At 42.1% G+C, this 19163-nt stretch overlaps 1 protein-coding gene across 4 annotated transcripts in view; it reads left to right on the top strand.

Moving 5' to 3' along the window:
• The window catches only part of LYPD6 (LY6/PLAUR domain containing 6), a 120124-nt gene extending 102922 nt beyond the window's left edge, over window positions 1-17202 (top strand). For 3 of the 4 annotated variants that reach the window (XM_047771960.1, XM_047771959.1, XM_047771961.1), the window contains 3 exons: window positions 3944-4042; window positions 11638-11792; window positions 14243-17202. In XM_047771960.1, coding sequence (XP_047627916.1) covers window positions 3944-4042; window positions 11638-11792; window positions 14243-14410 — 422 coding nt within the window. In that variant the 3' untranslated portion in view covers window positions 14411-17202. The remainder of the gene's footprint in view (window positions 1-3943; window positions 4043-11637; window positions 11793-14242) is intronic. The other variant, XM_047771962.1, reaches the window with a different exon arrangement.
• Window positions 17203-19163: the final 1961 nt, after the last annotated feature.

Here is a 19163-nt window from a genome sequence, read left to right as displayed (position 1 = left end):
GTACTCAGCATATTAACTCTGTGATCAAGAGCCAAATTAGATTCATTCACAGCTGGGGCCACGATTTGAAACCCTACTTGCTCTATAATGCTTTGAAGTAACAAAGAAGAAAATAGCACATCTCTTAGGAACCTCTTTCCATCCTTTTGAAAAAACTTTATCAGATGCAGTATCAGTTAGCAAGCTGCTGAAGATAGTTGTTCATCTGTGAGCCTGTTTTTTTGGCTAAATATTTCCAGAGGGGAGAATTAAGCCGTTACGTGGTATTGTGCTATAATTATTGACTTCAAGCTGAGTCTTTTTTCAGAGATTGGTCACTGAAAAGGGTTTGCTTATTCACTAATGAGTACTACCTGCCAAGACATAAATACAGATTCTTATAAGCATGTATTGGACTGTCGGTCTTGAGAATGCACACAGATAGGCTATGAAGTTGTGGACTTCAAAAATAAAACTCACCAAAAACGAGATCATTTGGTTAATTGTCAATGATCCATGCTGATAAATACATTCAGAGATAAATGATTTTAAACAGAGCTTTATTTTGCCACTGTAGTGTTTTAGCTCATACTCTTGTTTAAATTTTGATGTACTTTAATTTCAAAGTCCAGGCCTACTTGTGTCAGAAATGGCAGTGTTTAATGTAATATGTCACTAGTCTTACAAAAGATGATTTTGAAGAGTCTATTAATCCAGATTTGGGAACACTACAACTTATTAGTGCTAGGTTCTCAATAAGTTTATTCTTGGAACGGCTGGATCATCAATCCTCATTCAAAGTTCTTAATTTATCTCTTTGATGGGAAAGTTTCCAGGAATAACTAATCCAACATTCCAGCTAAAAGTTTTACTGGCTGCAGTGACAGACAGATAAAATTGGATCCTCTAGTGAATTAATCATGCAAGCTGAAGTATTATGGTTAGCTTGCAGTTATAAACCTCAGTGAATATGATCATTTTTTGAGAAATGCCATCCTTTGACAAATCATTTACATCTTTTTTGGAAACCCCTGCTTTAATAAGTCTACTTCAAATCTCACAGACTATTTTAAAGTTCTCTTTTACACTCATTTATATATTAAATATTTTAAAGCAGATAGTGAAACTATTTTTAATGTATCCAATCAGGAAAATTTCCCAAAATATTCTATATGGTTTTTCATAATGGTATTTATAAAAATAATTTAATGAAAATGTCCATAAGAAAAGTGGACATTGGGCCTTTGGAATATGAGAACCATTTTATTTTATTTAAATTTAATTAACTGATTGATTTATTTAATGGCTGCACCTGTGGCACATGGAAGTTCCTGGGCCAGGGATTGAATCTGGTCCACAGCTGCAGCAACTCCAGATCCTTTAACCCACTCTGCTGGGATGGGGATTGAGCCTGCGCCTCTGCAGTGACCTGAGCCGCTGTAGTTGGATTCTTAACCCACTGCTTCATGGCAGGAACTCCAAACCTATTTATTTTAAATTCTTCAGGCATGTAGTTACCTAAACTAACATCTTAACTTGAATGTAACCCACTGGTGGGATGTGAAGATATAAAAAAAATCTGTGTGTAGTTTTGCAAAACAGTTGATTTCTGTTTTATTATAGTTACATGATAGGGAGAACATGTTTAACTGGAGTGAAATTTCCTCATTGGGAATGCAGTGGCTAGATGGCTATGTCTAAACTGCCTTCCATTCCTCAGGTTTCAGATGATCCATGCACTCAGCATTGTTCTGTTTATGAACTTAGGTCACCAGCCACTCAGAGGAACATAGAACTCTCAAATGGGCCCGTTCAAAGTTCCAGCTACCTGTCTTTTTAAGACAGTTTACAACTTCTGATCACGTTAAAGTTATTGGATATTGTCAGTCAGGTCTGTGAAATATTGCAAGCAAGAGCAAGGATGGGCAGCTCTTCTAGGCAAGGTGAAAAGCAAAGTTATATCTGGCTCATAATTCTGGCCTTAAGCTGCTGCCTCCTCCTTCATTTATTTTTGATAAGATACTTAATTGGTTCCATGTGGGCCAAGCAATTTACCCTGAGATGATTATTTCCGCCAGTGGGACAGGCAGGCTCAGCCATCTGCAAGGGAGAACAGTTGGCTCCTGCAGATGAAGTGTTTGTAGCTTTCAAAGAGGACAGGTAGCTTTACAAATTAACACACACACACACACACACACACACAGAGGTTCTGTGTGTAAAAGACAAAACCCTAAGCAGCAAGTGAAAGTACATCAGTGAAAAAGGCAGAGACGCCCTGGCCTGACATTGCTTGTGGCTTCTCGTCTTTGATGCCAAGGACACTCTGGAGTGCCAGGCACTCTCCAGAGTATGACTCTCATTGACACAGCCCCACCAGGCACAAAGGCAGGCAAAGAGTGCATGTGCCTGGAGGCCTGTCCCTTTAGAAGGCAGAAAGGGGCAGCTCAGGGGTGGGAAGTGGAGGGGGTAGATAGGAGGAACCTCCTGGAATATAGAGCAGCCACATCCCCACGTGCCCTCTGCACACTGCCCTGTGACATTGAACTGAGGCCCCTAACGAAGGTCCCTTCAGCACAGGGAGCACGTATTTTAGCAATGAATTATTTTATCTTCTCTTAGCTGATACTTACCTGGGGTTCTTAACTGCGTCAGGTCCAACCAGATAAAAATATCAGACTAAACGAAAGCAATTTTGTAGGTAAGAAATGATTAAACATCAAGAAATTGTTAATGATTGAGCCTAATATTTACATGTATATGTTGATAGGTCTACATAAATTAATGCATATAAAAAAATCATAGAAAATCCTGAGTGCCTTTTTTCAGTTGATATTTTCATTGAGATTATTATAGATTTATTGGCATTTGTAAGGAAAAATGTAGAGATGCCATATACACTTCCCAGTTTCCCCCCATGGTACCATTTTAAAAAACTATAGGATAATATCACAACCAGGTTATTGATGCTGATATATTATTCTACTGGTCTTATTTAGACTTCCATCTTTTACTTGTCTTCCTTTGTGTGTTGCGTATTTAGTGCTACATAATTTTATTCCATGGAGGTTTGTGTATCCACTATCACAAGTCTAGACACTAAGCATTTTCAGTAGGACAAGGATTCCTCCTGTTGGCCTCACACCCACATTCCTCTGACTTTGCCCTCTACGACTGTCATTCCCAACACCTGGCAACCACTAACCTTTCCTCCACTTCTAAAGTCTTCTCATTTAAAGAATGTTTGGAGTTCTGTTGTGGCTTAGAGGTGACGAACCCCACTAGTTCCATGAGGACTTGGGTTCAATCCCTGGCCTCGTTCAGTGGGTTAAGGATCCGGCATTGCCATGAGCTGTGGTGTAGGTTGCATACTTGGCTCGGATCTGATGTTGCTGTGGCTGTGGTAGACTGGCAGCTACAACTCCGATTGGACCCTTCCCCGGGAACTTCCACATGCCGTAAGTGAAGCCCTAAAAAGACGAAAATAAAATAAAATAAATAAAAAGTTAAAAAATGTTACATAAATGGACTCGTACTGTATATAACCTTTAAGGATTGACTTTTTTTACTCAGCATCATTTCCTGGAAATTCATCCAAATTGTTGAATGTATGAATAATTCATTTTCCTTGCTGATGTGTTCCATGGTATGGATATACCACAGTTTGTTTAACCTTTACCCATTGAAGGACATCTGGGTTGTTTCCAGTTTTTGGCTATTACACATAAAGTTGCTGTGAACATTTGTGTACAGAGTTTTGTGTGAAGGCAAGTTTTCATTTCTCAGGGATAAATGTCCAAGTGTGCAATTGCTGCATCATATGATAGTTGGATGTTTAGTTTTTTAAGAAACTCCTGGGCTATTTTGAGAATCCTTTTGAAAAAATAAACATAATCTAACTTCGCTACCCAGGATACTGTGCTCAACTTCAGAAATTAATCTTTTTTCTTGATCCTTTTTTTTGCAGCCACACCATATCCTGGTGGATTTAAGTGTTTCACCTGTGAAAAGGCAGCAGACAATTATGAGTGCAACCGATGGGCTCCAGATATCTACTGTCCTCGAGGTAAACTCTCCACGGACATACTGGGCTCCCCAGAGCCTATTGACCTCGATGCATGTGTAGAGAGAGGCAGGCTTGCAATCTCAGCCACGTCTCTTGTCTAAGGCTATTAGTAGATCTTTTATGTCACATCAGTAACATATCATCAGACACTGTCAGAGACATAAAGTGATCCATAGGATCACCCCCTTTCTTATGAAGCATCGTGGGAGCTCCAGACGAGGTGAGTGATCCTTCCCACCCCCAGGCCTGCCAAATGCAGGATAAGAAGAGAACAACCAGCCTGTAATCCACTCTTTGAAGCATTAGTCATTGCATAGTAACTTCCTTTAAGTGAAAATATGAATTGCTGTTCATATAAAGGCCCCATTTATTACATATCTTGCCGGAGGGTCCTATCCTGAGACTGCATGAAAGCTGGAATTCTAAATGTCATCATTGCACAAATAAAAACCCTGTGCTTTTTAAACTGTTAAGTTCTCTTTGAAGGGCGAGGTGGATGCCCAATCAGAGCATGAAATTTTGAGTCAAAGGCCCATTTCAAGATGAAGTAGATGCTTCATCTTCACACTCAGTTCTCTTTTATCCTCTTGAATAAAAAGGTGGTTATATTTGGATATGAAGTCACTGTTAATTGGCTGTTTTATGTTGGAAGGAAAGTTGATTCATTCGATGGGGAGATGATGAGATTGGGATATTTTATTGAAAAATGCTTGAGCGAGAAGTTAGACGGGCCTCACTGCTGATCTAATTCAGTGGTTAAAATGACTGAACACATCAACACCAAATCTGTTACTTTTCAACATAATGCGAGAGCTCTTCTATTCACCCCTGTGGATGACACTCTGTTTTCTCTGGAGGCTTGGACATCAGGAGAGCATGGAAACTGCCATGAAGGACAGGTGTCAGCCATCTAAGCCAGTACTATTTATTTAACCCATGAGCTTGAGTGGAGACCCGGACCGCCCAGGAGAAATACCTGTGGGCCTTTTCAAATCACGGAGACCTGTATTCTGCTTCAACCAGTGGTTCTCAAACTTTAGCATGAGCACCATTCCCTGGGGGGGCTTAGTGAAATGCAGATTTTTGCCCCCATCTCTGCATCCTCCCCCACCTTCCTAGTTTCTGATTCAGTAGATCTGGGTTGGGCCCATTTTCTAAAGCATTCCACAGCAATCCAGATGCTGCCTTCCAGAAGCCAGGTGTTAGGAACTACAGCTATACATCTGTTGAGCCCCCTCTCTGAGATTCATTCTCTGCCTCAGTTGTTTAAATATCCCAGGTGACTCTAATGAGCAGTAAGGGGTAAGGACCACAGGGAGCTCCCTTCCCCACTCATAGAAAGCAAAATGGAGTGTTGTCATTTCTAGGTTCTTCTTGTTTACTTTGAGGTAGTCATGCTAGTGAGGGCCCCTAAGACCGCAGGGAGTAGAAAAGCATGGAGACACTGAAGATTGGCTTAATCACAAGCTAGGTGTCCAGCCACCCAGGTAATCAAAGAAAAGTCCTGAATGCATTGCCTTCCACGGTCACACACTCAGCCCGGAACCTGCAGTGTTTTCTAACATCCCCAGTCAACATTTGGGTGGGTTGCTGATGGACCTGTTTAGATCATTGCTTCTCAAATTTGGTTGCACATTCAAATCATAGGGGAAAACACCGATGCCTCAGTCCATTCCCAGAGATTCGTATTTAAACAGTATGAGTGTCCCCTGGCCCTTGGATTTTTAAAAGCTCACCGGGTGGTTTGAATATGCAGCAGAATTTAAGAACCGCTGTAAATAGTGACTCTGGACAAAACCAGGATGATTTGCTTGGGTAGCCAGTAACCTTTAGGTTGGTTCCTGCTGGGACGAAGCTGGCAGATGAGCTTTTGAAACTGTTGTGACTGGTCAGAGCTACTGTTCAGATAATGTGACTGCACTTCTCTCAATATTGTGCTGGCACAGATGATGCAGCAGAAAAGGAGGGACAGTGAAGTGCTCTTCTCTGGTCTTTGGGCTGTATTTCACAGAGGCCCAGTCAGTCCAAGTATGAAGCTGTACAGGTACATCCCTGTCACAGAAGGAAAGCAGGGACCCACAGCTCTCTGCCTGAATTCCTCTCCAGAAAAGAGGTCTTGATGCTTTGTTTTGAGGTTAAAATCCATCCGTCTAAAGGACAGATACCTAGAAGTATCACAGGTCTTTCCACCATTTCTCCTCTCCCCTCCCTTTCTCTCTTTTAGTTTTGTGTCCTGAAAAATTATAGGAAGAAATGGAAAGTGACACCCTGAGGGTCCTGACACAGAACCACCAGGCCAGGCCCTTAGGGGGATGATGTGGGTGAAAGATAGGAATCTGGTTTCTTCTTTCAAGGAGCCCACAGTTTAGCCAGGGAGATAAGATCTGAACATATCAAATGTCAAAAATAGCAAGACAAAGGCAAGGACCAAAGGAAACATGGCATTCGCTGGTTTAAGGGAAGAATTGCTCTTTGGGGGGCAGAGGTGGCCAGTGACAGAGTGACAGCATCAGGGGCTGGGGAGGTGGCAGCAGCCCTGCAGGTGAGCTGCAGGGTGGGAGAGTGAAAAGGGCGTCTTCCGGGAAGTCACTCAGAGTAGAGGTGTGGAGCGTACCCAGGTGGGCTCGGGGACGGGAGATACCTGAATACTGATACTGGGCACAGCAGAACATACTGGGGCACAGTAAAAGCAGAGTAGGGGAGCCAGGCTATTTTGTGGGGCCTTGAACGTCTGCTAAGGAGTGAGGGCTAGAGCTGTAACCTGAGAAAAGGTAATTCCTTCTTGTCCAGTCTCGTTTCCCATGAGCCAACTACCTTTTCTCCACTGTTAGATTTTTCTAAGAGTGAAAATAATGCCATTATTATTAGACTAAAATATAAAATGTGTCTACTGAACACTACTGACTAAGCCTGCATTTGTTTCTTCTGTTTATTATTAATTTGTGTGAAGCAGCTATAGGACTGCCAAAAGTCTTGCTAAGGGCAATTCAGGAGCTACTTTGGAAAGACACCCTGGCTTTCTGGGACATTCCTGGTGTTCTGTTGGTTTATTCTGTGGTATATTCAACAGGGTTTTAATGATTAGATGATATGAAAATGGCTGGTTGAAAGTGAAAAAAAGCACTTCATTTAAATATTTATTGTATCTCTATGGAATAAGCTTGCATCCCAAATTGCTTGGGAGATTGGCTGAATTTCAAATTCCCTGTCACTCTGACTCAAAATGGGTGTTATGGAAGTACTTTCTCCTCTATTCCATGTTATTGCCTGTGGCACTTGGCACTTACAGATTCACACAGAAATGAGAATTTAAGACACCCTCCATAATGGACTGTTGTTGCTTCACCATCTCAGCTTCTATTTGGTCTTTGGTCCCTGAGCACTTCCTTTGCAATAACCTTAATTTCATCAACTGCTCATTATAAAAATCTACGCAATTTTCTTGACTCTGTGAACCGGAATGGGAAAGGATCTTGAAATCCTGTTCTATGAGAGACCAGTTGAAGGAATTGGTGAAGGCAAACAAAAGTTGAACGTCCCGTGCTCAGGTCTATGTGGTTTTGCCTGTGCTTTTCTCTGTGCTGCGAGATTAAGAGCTCCTTGAGACAGGGATGGTGTAAGTGTTTATTAAGCGTCGGTGGAATTAAATGTCAAGTCAAAAACAGTGCAGGGTATTTTTAAAGGCTTGTTCTGTGGAGGATACCTAAGCCGCCAAGGATTTTATGTTCCTTCTTAATTATGAAGTGCAGATGCCTCCCTTGAAGGCAGAATCTTCACTGGAAATTATTGCTGATATAAAGTCAGGCCAAGAGCAATCTAGAGGTAGAAGGACACATATCCTTTTGGTTCCAGCTTCAATGCCACTCAGTGGTTTTTTTTTTTGTGAAAGTAAAGGAAATCTGGGCATGTTCCCTTGGTGGCACTTTCTATATCTGTTATTTGATTTAAGTAAGGAATATAAATGTGATCCCCAGCTCAACTGGAGACAAGCCCCACAACTGGGTTATAGCTCTTCAGGAAAGACTTTTTTTTCTTTATAGGGCCGTGCCAGTGGCATTGAGAGATTCCCAGAGTAGGGGTTGAATTGGAGCTGTAGCCATTGTCCTAGGCCACAGTCATAGCAATGCCAGATCTGAGCTGACCACAGCACATGGCAACACCAGATCCTTAACCCACTGAGTGAGACCAGGGATCCAACCCACATCCTCATGGAGACTATGTCAGTTTCTTAACACAATGAGCCCCAGTGGGAACTCCAGTGAAGATTTCTTTTTTTTTTGTCTTTTTGCCTTTTTTCTAGGGCCGCTCACCCGGCATATGGAGGTTCCCAGGCTAGGGGTCCAATCCAAGCTATAGCCGCCAGGCTACACCAGAGCCACAGCAACTTGGGATCCGAGCCTTGTCTGCGACCTACACCACAGCTCATGGCAACGCTGGATCCTTAAACCCCTGAGCAAGGCCAGGGATCGAACCCACAACCTCATGGTTCCTAGTCGGATTCGTTAACCACTGTGCCACCACGGGAACTCCCTGAAGATTTCTTTATTGTCAACTATTTTCAGACCAACTCCAGGCTGAAACAGACAAACTTTTCATTTGCCTACATAAGAGTGGATTTTTTTTTTTTTCTCTCTCTTTTAGGCAATCGGACACATAGGGTGTAGCCTATTAGAACTAGGGTTTGGAATTTCTGTGTGTGTGTGAAGTTCATTAAAATTATATTTTGTGTTTTCCAATAGTTGACTCAGCTCTCTTACCCAGTTCAGATTTTAGTTGAATTCCTGTGAGTCTCCCTGTAGAAGACTTTTGTTTCACAGACTCTGGGAATTCCATGCAGTTGCAGAATATGAGATTTAGAGGCTGAAACTAGCCTGGTAGAAATTCAAATCTATCTTTTATCTTTTAGATAAAAGCCTTTGAAATCCTTTTAGTGTGAAGTTATCAGCAGGCTGGATTCTCATATAACCTCATTACCAACCCAAGGATTATTCAAAATGTTCAGAGAGCAAGACTCTGTGGCTGAAACTCAGTTTTTTTTTGTTTTTGTTTTTGTTTTAATCAATTCCACCGTCCAGTGATAAGCCACATGTGGTTCACCTAGTTCTACTCAGGAAATTCTGCCTGCTTGCCCCCGCCCCCCTTGGAGATCACAATGCAAAGTCAAGGCTCCTAAGTTATGCACTAAAGAAACCTGTACAACTTTATTGAGCATTTCCAAAACTTATTTAACCACAGAACTTTTTTTGACATTACATTTCATAACTCACCTAGAGTTTTTGTGAGGTAAGAATGAGTACATTCAAGGGATTGATGCTTCAGATCTGAGGTCTCCACTGCTGGAAGTAATGAGATGTTCTCAACTCTATCTTTGTTTTATGGAATGGACTTGGTGAGGGGTAAGAAATATTCTTATTCAGCTTCATTACTGATTGTCCTTCTCCCCCCAATATGGCAAGAATTGGCTTATTAGATACTGGGCTTTAGTGTAGTTTCCTGGAAAAAAAAAAGAAAAAAAAAAAGAAGATTCTTCAGTTGTTGTCTCTACTTTCATTCAATGGAATAAGCTTCCAAATAATAAAAGAAAGTTTGATATGGACCTAAACATATGAACAAAAGTAGTTATATGAAGTTCAGCAATAGTTATTTTAAGTTTTACTTAAAATAATTCCATACTTGAGGGGCAAACCTAATTTCCAAAACTGAAGCCATGTAATGATTTACTTATTCCATAAATGTATGATCTTATCTGCTCAGATTTACATTTGGAGCAATAAAACTTCTGGCAGCTGCTCCTGGTTGTCTGCGGGAAGAGGAGACAGGAGATAAGAACATTCCTGTTTTTATTGCTTTCTTGAACATCTGAAGTTGGGGTGGGGGTGAGAAAAGTGTCCCTAACAAGGCCATAAACATCCAAGTCTGATACTAAACAAGGAAACCAGTCCTCTTTGGAAGATGTGATAAACCTCTCTGGGCACTGGCCTCCATTTGTTAAATCCTGCTAAAGGCTTAAACAATAAATAAAAAAGCATGCTACCTCCTCTTCATCAGAAGAACATTCCACTTTTAAAACATTTTAGAGCTTTGGGGGAATTATTGCCAGCTGCAAGACTTTCAAGTTTTCTTGTGAGTTCATAGGGTGACCTTTCTTACCCAACTCCAAAGAGTTCCCTAGGATCCCGAGCAGGCCAGGGACAGCGCTGATCTGACCCCAAATAATGAAATTCTACTTAGGTGCAGTGTAGGAACAACATTTAGGGGATGGCATTGACACAGGTTCAGCCTGGGTACACACATCATTCTTGGGCAAATCTTCGCCTTTAGCAAGAGTCAATCAGGCCTCTCAGCTTCCTGTCAGGTGGAGGAATCTGGGAAGAAGAGTAAAACCCCTGAATTTTCGTGTCTCCCAAGCTGGGTCAAGGTGGTCTGTATTAGCTCATTCTCAAGGCCTAAAATTCCTGTGCTTTCTTCTCTTGATGTTAGTACTTTGGTGAGGGGAATTTTGATTGCCTGATAAATAATATCTGAGAAGGTCATAATTCCATATTAGCCACTAAATATCCAAAATGTATAAAGCATGCAAAGTTGGGTCCAAGATATGGATGAAAAACAGCTCAGTGACATTTCTTAAGAATTATCCTTTTTTTTTTTTTTTTTTCCCGTCTGAAAGTGAAGCAGAAACATTCTCTTAAATCCCAGGCTTAGAAAGCTGAGCACTGCCTGGAGGCCTTAAAGAATTACATTGACAAAGCCATTTTTCTTTAGTCCTTAAATTGCAAGTAAAAAAAAATTCTCCATAGAGTTTTGGAAGAAATCTCAAGTTTTCAGACGCCAAAGACTTAGAGGGACTCTAGACACTGACTTCATGGTCTTCATTTGCCTTTTTGGAAAGATACCAAAACCTTGCTAGGAAGAAAATATGCCTCTCACTTCCAGTGGTTGGGTTAGTTTTCTCCTGTCATGAATTGTAGGATCCAGCTATGCTCATAGGCAAGAAGTTCTTTCTTCTGGATAAAGTCATCTTCTCCAGATACAATGAATCTATTTTTAATCATTCTGTCTTACTCAGAAATAGCTGTTTCCCAAGCAGGTGTAGGGGCTTGCATGGAGACACACACACACACACACACACACACACGCACACACACACACAGAGTCTCTGCTATACTCTTTTCTCTCCTCGAAGATCTTTGTTACCTGCCTGAATTTTTTTCTTTTAACCTCCTGTTCTTTGAACTTTTTCACCCCTTCATCTTCCTGAAAATTGCTATGACTCTCACATCCTAAATCATCACTCCAAACTTCTCCCCCCTCCAAAAAGTAAAAATCAATATTGTGGCAGAATTCGTTGGAAGGCAGAGTGATAGCATCGAGTCTTGGTTTATGGAGATTATATGGGCAGAGAGACCAGTGTCCTTCAGAAGGTCTCCTTTCTACCTCCATGAAGTGGATCTCGCCAAGAAGATCTTTGGGATCCGGTACAAACGTAACACAGCATATATTCCCTCTGCTGTTAGATCTTAGTGTTGACACTCCTATTCAGGCAGATTGGGCCAACATTTCCCATCGCAATTAAAATATATGTTCTCTGTTGACAGAGACTAGATACTGCTACACTCAGCACACAATGGAAGTCACAGGAAACAGCATCTCTGTCACCAAGCGCTGCGTTCCACTGGAAGACTGCTTGTCCACTGGCTGCAGGGACTCCGAGCATGAAGGCCACAAGGTCTGGGCAACAAAGCAAGTGACGGTACAGCATAGACAGCCTTCCTTTCCACACCCGACCAGTGCTCATGAGCAAATTTTTACTGCTCCCCCATCCCTGTAGGCTGGTTTTGACTGTCTTTATGCCATTGTGAAAAGGTGCTTCCTTTCCTGTTTGTGTTAAAAGAGTAAAAACTTGTAATGGGGCATAGGCTACTGGTATAAATTATGTAAACACAGCACGAAGAGTCTACTGAAAATTATTGTAAGCCCTTTCTTCATGTAGAAGAAAGTACTAAAGCTACCAGAAAGAAAAGGAGCAAGGGACTGGTTATGCGCTCATGGTAGGGCATTGCAAGTGTACTAACAGTTCATTAAGCTGAGGACAGCCAAGGCAATTTAGCTTTAATAAATTTTTGGCATTTGTTTTTGTCTTTTTGAGGCATATGGAAGTTCCCAGGCTATGGGTCAAATTGGAGCTGCAGCTGCTGGCCTACACCACAGCCACAGCATCTTGGGATCTGAGCTGCATCTGCTTGCAGCAATGCCAGATCCTTAACCCACTGAACGTGGCCGGGGATCGAACCTACATCTTTATGGATACTCGGTTTCTTAACCTTCTGAGCCACAATAGGAACTCTGATAACTTTTTGTAAAGTGGGGCTTGTGTCTTTGTTGGGATGCTGATTTGGGGAAGGTATTCATTGGCTCCTGAGTCATTTGAGCGTATGAGAAGGGAACCGTCTCCTTGTGGGTTTACTTCTCTTAAATTTCATCTGGCACCTGGACAGAAGTACTCATTGTAAAACAAACTTGGAAGGCAGCCTTGAAGGAGAATATAAAGACTCAGAGCAAGGCAGCCTGACTCACAGTTGGAACGGGGAATGCCCCGACTCTTCCGCCAGTCATTCCGGGCAGGCTATATGCATGATCTTCTATATCAGCCTTTGACCTTTATTTGGAATCTGCCCACTTCTCCCCATCAACCTACATTCCTGGTGGTTGGGGGCACCTCCTACTCCCACGGTTCATGGGGGCTTCCTTCTCTTAAGAAGACACCCACTTTTCAAGCAATTTTTCAAATACACTAAATTAATTTTTCCAGTTTGAGAAATAATTATCATACATAATAATTGAAATGTGAAAGGTAAACCCAAGGGTTTTAAACTTGACCTCTGCCCCTCCCCCCAAGCATGGCTTGACTCTTAGGCATAATGATGGCGGTTTTACAAAGGAGGAAGCTAGAGATCAGAGAAGTGAAGTCATGTGCTCAGGTGATAGAGCTACTACTAAATAAAGAGACAGAATCCAAACTCACTTCTGACCCCTAGTTTCTCTCCTCAACATATAATATCTTCCTAGCCCATATTGACTGTGACTATACTCAGATCTCTGCAAGATAATGACTGCATAGGATATTAAGCATCATAGAGTTTTTCCAAACATTACTGTGCTCATGAATCACTTGGGGATCTTGTTAAAATGCAGCTTCTAATTTGCTAAATTTGATATGAGTTTTGAGATTCTTTTTTTTTTTTTTTAAGCTGTGCCCTTAGCGTGTGGAAGTTCCCAGGCCAAGGATCAGCAGTGACCCAAGCCATAGCAGTGACAATACCAGATCCTTAACTCCTAGGCCACCAGGAAACTCTAGATATTCTGCATTTCTACTCAGTTCCCAGCTGATGCTGCGGCTACTGTACTTTGTGTAGCCTTGGCCTAAAATGATTTCTGTTAATAATCCTTTGGGTTTACTTTTTTTCTTTTGAAGCATGAGGGAAGCAGTATAAAGCAGGAGTAATTGCATAAATGGAAACCCTTCAAACTGTAGTTCATCCATGGGAATGGAAATAATTATGCAGACAGTTCTAATGAATAATATTTAAATGTAAATTAGCCAGGTTGTAAACACTTCACTTTTGCTGTGAAAACTTGGCAAACGAAAGTTTACCATGAGATCCTCCCTGGGAAAGGTAAGTATTACAATTCCCATTTCACAGATGGAAGAGGTGAGAACTAGGAAGACTGTAAACTGTAATAACCACAGGGTAGGATGTCCAAAACAGAACCCACATCCCTAGAAGTTTAGTCTAGACAGGGGGCTTTATTTGATCATATTGCTTCCAGGTGAAATTTCATCCCATCCCCTTAAATGCAGAGCTGGTGTGTCCTTTGTAGGACAGGTAATTTTCATGTGAGTCTGGCTCTGAGGGAGACAGTGCCTTCAGAAATCCCTGTCTCAGGAGTTCCTATCATGGCGCAATGGAAACAAATCCAGCTAGAAACCATGAGGTTGTGGGTTCCATCCCTGGCCTTGCTCAGTGGCTGTGGCAGAGGCCAGTGACTACAGCTCCAATTTGACCCCTAGCCTGGGAACCTCCACATGCCACAGGTGCAGCCCTAAAAAGCAAAAAAAAAAAAAAAGGGGGGGGGGGTCCTCCGTCTCCTTCCCAGGCCTGCCATCTTCTCATCACCCTTTTTTCTTTTCCTTTCTTTCAGGTCTGCACTTCCTGTTGTGAAGGAAATATCTGTAATTTGCCACTCCCCCGGAATGAAACTGAAGCCACATTTGCCACAACATCACCCATAAATCAGACAAACGGGCACCCACACTGCATGTCAGTGATAGTGTCTTGCTTGTGGGTGTGGTTGGGACTCACATTATAGTTGCTCACAGGCACCATGGGTAGTAGTGGTCCACCAGGATTTCCATGGTCCCTGGTCATGCATGAGTCATTGGCCTGACCGTAGTTACACATGTAAAACCATAGCACTCACGTCTTCATAGCCAAGCACTTCCACTTACCATGAGGAACAAACATTGCTTCCATGTAGTCATTTCAAGTCCAAGACCTCATCAAAGCAGCCTGCCTCCAGCACAGCCCCTGAGTTCTCCATAAACCTTTGTCTTTCCTCCAAGAAATAGTTCTGCATTTACTAAGATGTAGAGCTCTAATTTAGAATACATGCACAAGCCACGGGAGGCTCTGAGACTCTCGGGGATGTCAGACTAGATGGTATGTGGACACATATAGATCTCTGTTCTTCAGGAGAAAGGTATGGGACCACTGGGTTAGGTCCAATCATGAATTCATTTATAGCTTTAGAGTTTTAAAACTTTGATTCCCAAATGAGTGGACTCTACATGGAGCTTCTGATCGAGTCCTTAGAAAAATAGCAAGCAGTTTGTCCAATTTAATTGTCCTAATCTTCTCCCAGTGATGGGAACCACATTCCCTCCTCTTGTGTGAAACATAAAGTAGGCAATCATAAAAGTTTATTGTATGGGAGGAGGGATGGCTGGAGAAAATTTTCCCAACTTAATGGAAATAGCATCCATAAGGTGGCCGTTTATCCCTTCATGTAACTGGCAAAATTGGCCTTGATTTGGCGCATAATTGTGCTCCATGAATTCCTGGATTATACCTGGACCAATAGGTGACCAAAGAGTCTGAAAGCAGAAAGGGGTTATTTCCTCCAATCATGGGGTACTATTCAGGCGTAGCTAATAGAGACAGAGAGAGGATTTCAAGACAAAAGGAAGATGTGTGGAGTTGATCCTAGTTTGTTGTGAGGACCCAGTAAGTGTCTCCACCAAATCTTTCATCTGCAATTTATGCTGCCAAAGGGCCCTCCCCATTCTTCCTCTTCCAAGTCCCCAAGGACTTCAGGGAGAAGGTTCTGTATTACGTTATGTCAAGATTGATAAGGAAAAAAGACCTAATATCCAGAATGAGCAGTAGGTGGAACAGTGGGGTGATGATGAGACTAGTAAAGAGACCCAGTGAGAAGTTTTTATTTCTTTTAGATGATCACTTTTGAAATATATGGTAAAACTTTCACCATCCTTCCTATATATTTGGCACCTCAAGTTACACATTTTTCTTCTTCCTTATAAATCATTTATACAATATTTATTTTTGTATGGCATAACTATAAACTAAAATATATTGAAAAGATTCTTTATTCTGAGCAAACGATCAAATTAGAATACATATTTTTCAACAGTGGTAGAGCGTGTAATATATGTTTATGGAACGTTATCTATAATACTTGCACCAGTGTTGAAAAAAAGTTAACGTTGTGAGCAAGAGTAAGTAATATGTTGGCCTCCAGGATTTTGCTCATGGTCTCCTCAGTGGTGTTGTCCCAGAAGTATTTGGGGATGGGGTGACATCACTAGTTTCTCTGCAGGGTTAGGGGGCACATTTGCATGAACTTTGGTGCAGTCTTTGCTGGTCAGGAGGATAGTTTTGTCATGGTCCATCTGACCACCAGCACAGGAAAAGGTCTCGGGGTCAGAAAATGAGCCCCTCTCAGGGACCAAACATGAACTGACAGCAGTGACTCTGCATTGCATCAAATGGCCTTAATTCAGAGTTGGGTAGGGTTAGCCATATGTTGCTTACCCTTGGGGTGGGGGAAGTAGAGGGGGAGAAAGCAAGACATTTATTAAGCACGTCTTATGTGCCAGACACTACGCTAAGCACTTTACATGATTTGGGTCGCGTGGTCCCTGCAAGAACCCTATATGGAGTGTTACTGGTATTTACACTGTACACATGAAGGTACTGAGCTCTAAGAAGCTCGACAACGTGAAGCCTTTCCTTCCAGTTTAGGTTAGATGGGGGGAGGTGGGGTTGAAGAGGAAGGGAATGTGGAATTGCCACCCATGCGAAAAATTCCAGGCATCATGAGCACTTGTCCATCTTGTGGAGTTTGTCTAGCCCTGCTTCTACAGGATGTCACTTGTGTGTCCCCAGATGATGTTTTGTTTTTCTTTTTTCTTCTTTAGGGGGAGGGGGTGGAGGCATGGCTTCCTCATTCATTCCTCTTGTTGTCAAAGAGGAGACAGGTTGGCCCAACATCTGAAGATGGTAGAAGACAATGACAATTTGATGTTGTATATACCCACAACTACATTTTTCTGCATGAGTCACTCTCCACGGACACTTTCTAAATACTGCATGTGATTAGAATAAGACAGAAAGTCCAAATCTTGGTTCTTGGAGAAAGCACCACTCCAAAACCTCCCTGGCTGGTGTGCAGGGACCAGGTCCACAGCGGGGAGGACTCATCTGCCACCCACAGGGTACCTGCAAACTCGACCCAGATGTGGCTGTGTGTGCCCCATATGCCTATCAGAATGGCTGGCATTTCATTCTCTTCAAAGAAAGTAGTTTTCTCACCATCCCCAGCCTCAAGGAGCCAAGGAATGGCCATTCATGTGGAAGGCCCAGGACTGGTCATCCATCTGACTTTTCTACCACATTAAATCCTCCATTAAATCCTACCATAGGTGACGGCTTGAAGTGCAAAGAGCCACATGTGTATATTAACCTATGTGCCCCTTATTTATTTTTAGACTCCCCACAGCATTCATGTCAATATGGGATTAATGCCTAAATTTTGTAAATACTGTACATTTTGTAAATCAACGAATAAAGGTTTTAAGTGTATCTCTCCAGGCTCCTCCCTGCAAATGCACATGCCAATCAATGATTAAGGCAGCCAGGTGTTGTACAGGCATTGACTGGGCTTAGCATTACAGTGAACTTCCTTCCAGGAGCTCACTTTTTAGGTGTATAGACAAGAAATACATGCATGAAAAGACGCAGGACAATTCACCCATGCCAAATGATTCATACAGACAGTAAGTGCTCCAGAAAATCAAAGAAGGCAAGATTACCAAACCTTTCAAGTAGATCTGCAGTTTCCCTAGAACATTTTTTTTTGTTGAATCAGGAAATATAAAAAAGTGTGTGTGTGTGTCTATCTATATATTTAAGTAATATCCCATTAACTCTTTATTTTCAAATCTTATTCTATTCTGGGGGTCAATTATGTTGGTGATGATACAATAGAAAAAAAATTTCCTTGATGGTTTCTTCTGAAACAGGAAACAAACACCTGAATAGCATAACTGTCATTTGCATTTAGGCAATGAATTTACAGCATTTTTTTTTATAGTCGCATCCACAGCATATGGAAGTTACTGGACAGGGATTGAATCTGAGCCCCAGCTGTGACCTGCACCACAGATGATGGAACCCCTACTTCCACAGCCATCAGATTCTTAACCCACTGTGCCACAGTAGGAACTCCTTTATTGCATTTTTTCTTAGTAAAATGGTAGACCTGGAAAATAACCTTGAAACACTCCAGCACATTTGCGATTCGTGGTTATTCGTTTTCACCTTTTATTTTAAAATTTCCAGGGAAATACATGTTTTTCCCAAAGTTGAAAATTTTCTATTAGGCTCTGGATTGGTAATATGGTTGGTATTCCTTAAAGTATCATACTTACATGAAGATAGCTCTAATAACTAATCTCTGTGAACACTCTGTGTGTTTAATGTAAACAGCACTGAAGGCAGACTGTGCTTTTACAGAAAATATGCTTTTGAAAACATAGATTTACATGCTTTCCAAACCTTGCCCTATTCTTTACACTTTATCTTTCCCTTCATGTAAGTACCAGGAATAAAGTGCCTCAAGTACGAGGCTGAAAATACTAAAGTGGAAGTGTCCATGGTCATGCTCAAAAAAAGCATTTCCCAACTAAGTCAGATGTTCATCTGTGTACCAAATGTTGGGTCCCTCTTCTGAGAGTCCAAGGCAGTACTTGGTTACCTTATTTGTTCAGTGGGTAGGACTTCTGAGCAAGGCAACCAAGGACCCTAGTGCAATCATATTCCAAGCCACCTGGGTGGCTTGGAGCTCCCAAGACAGGTCCACAGAGAGGCACTCACCCTCCCTTCCTGGAAAATGGAGGTGGTGATGGGCCAGCTAATTGATCTAGATACTCCTGTCAACTGATCTCAACATGTTCAACCCTAGCCCAGCCCAAACATACCAACTACGCTTTGCTCCCAGACTTTTCATGCTCCTAAGAGACCATTCAGTTCTTTCAATTACCCAACTTTGAAGACAGGGAGTTCCCGGGAGGTCTGATTGCACATTCCATGTTGGTCTCGGGCTGTCTTGCATGGAGGAAGGTGTGTCTCTCCACAATACACTTGGTTTTTAGGTCACTGGCAAAGCATGCACAGGGTCATTAGTTAACTAAATATGATATTAAAGTCAGGGGTGGGCCAACACTTTCGAGTGTTTAGAAAACTTTACAGGTGGGGATAAGCCCAGTTCTAACATGTACTCAGGCCAAGCCAGGCTGTGTGAGTCACGAATGAGTCCAAATGTGTTCTCAGCTCACGGAGATCTCCTCTGCACCTCCTTACACAGACACCTCGATGCAAAGCCCCTCAAGCATGACACCTGTCCTCAAACAACTAGTCTTCACACTACTGTGTGACGTGACCCCTTGTTGGTCACTCAGCCCTGTTTTATTGTTGGGAGAGGCCAGGTTTGAGGCAAAGCCAAGCTGGTGGGCAGCTGTGAAGCTGGACAGTAGCCATTGCCC

This window comes from Phacochoerus africanus, chromosome 3 (genome assembly GCF_016906955.1).
Source record: "Phacochoerus africanus isolate WHEZ1 chromosome 3, ROS_Pafr_v1, whole genome shotgun sequence".
Lineage (NCBI taxonomy): Eukaryota > Metazoa > Chordata > Mammalia > Artiodactyla > Suidae > Phacochoerus > Phacochoerus africanus.
Note: the sequence above shows the minus strand (reverse complement) of the source record. Positions and strands in the feature narration are given on the sequence as shown.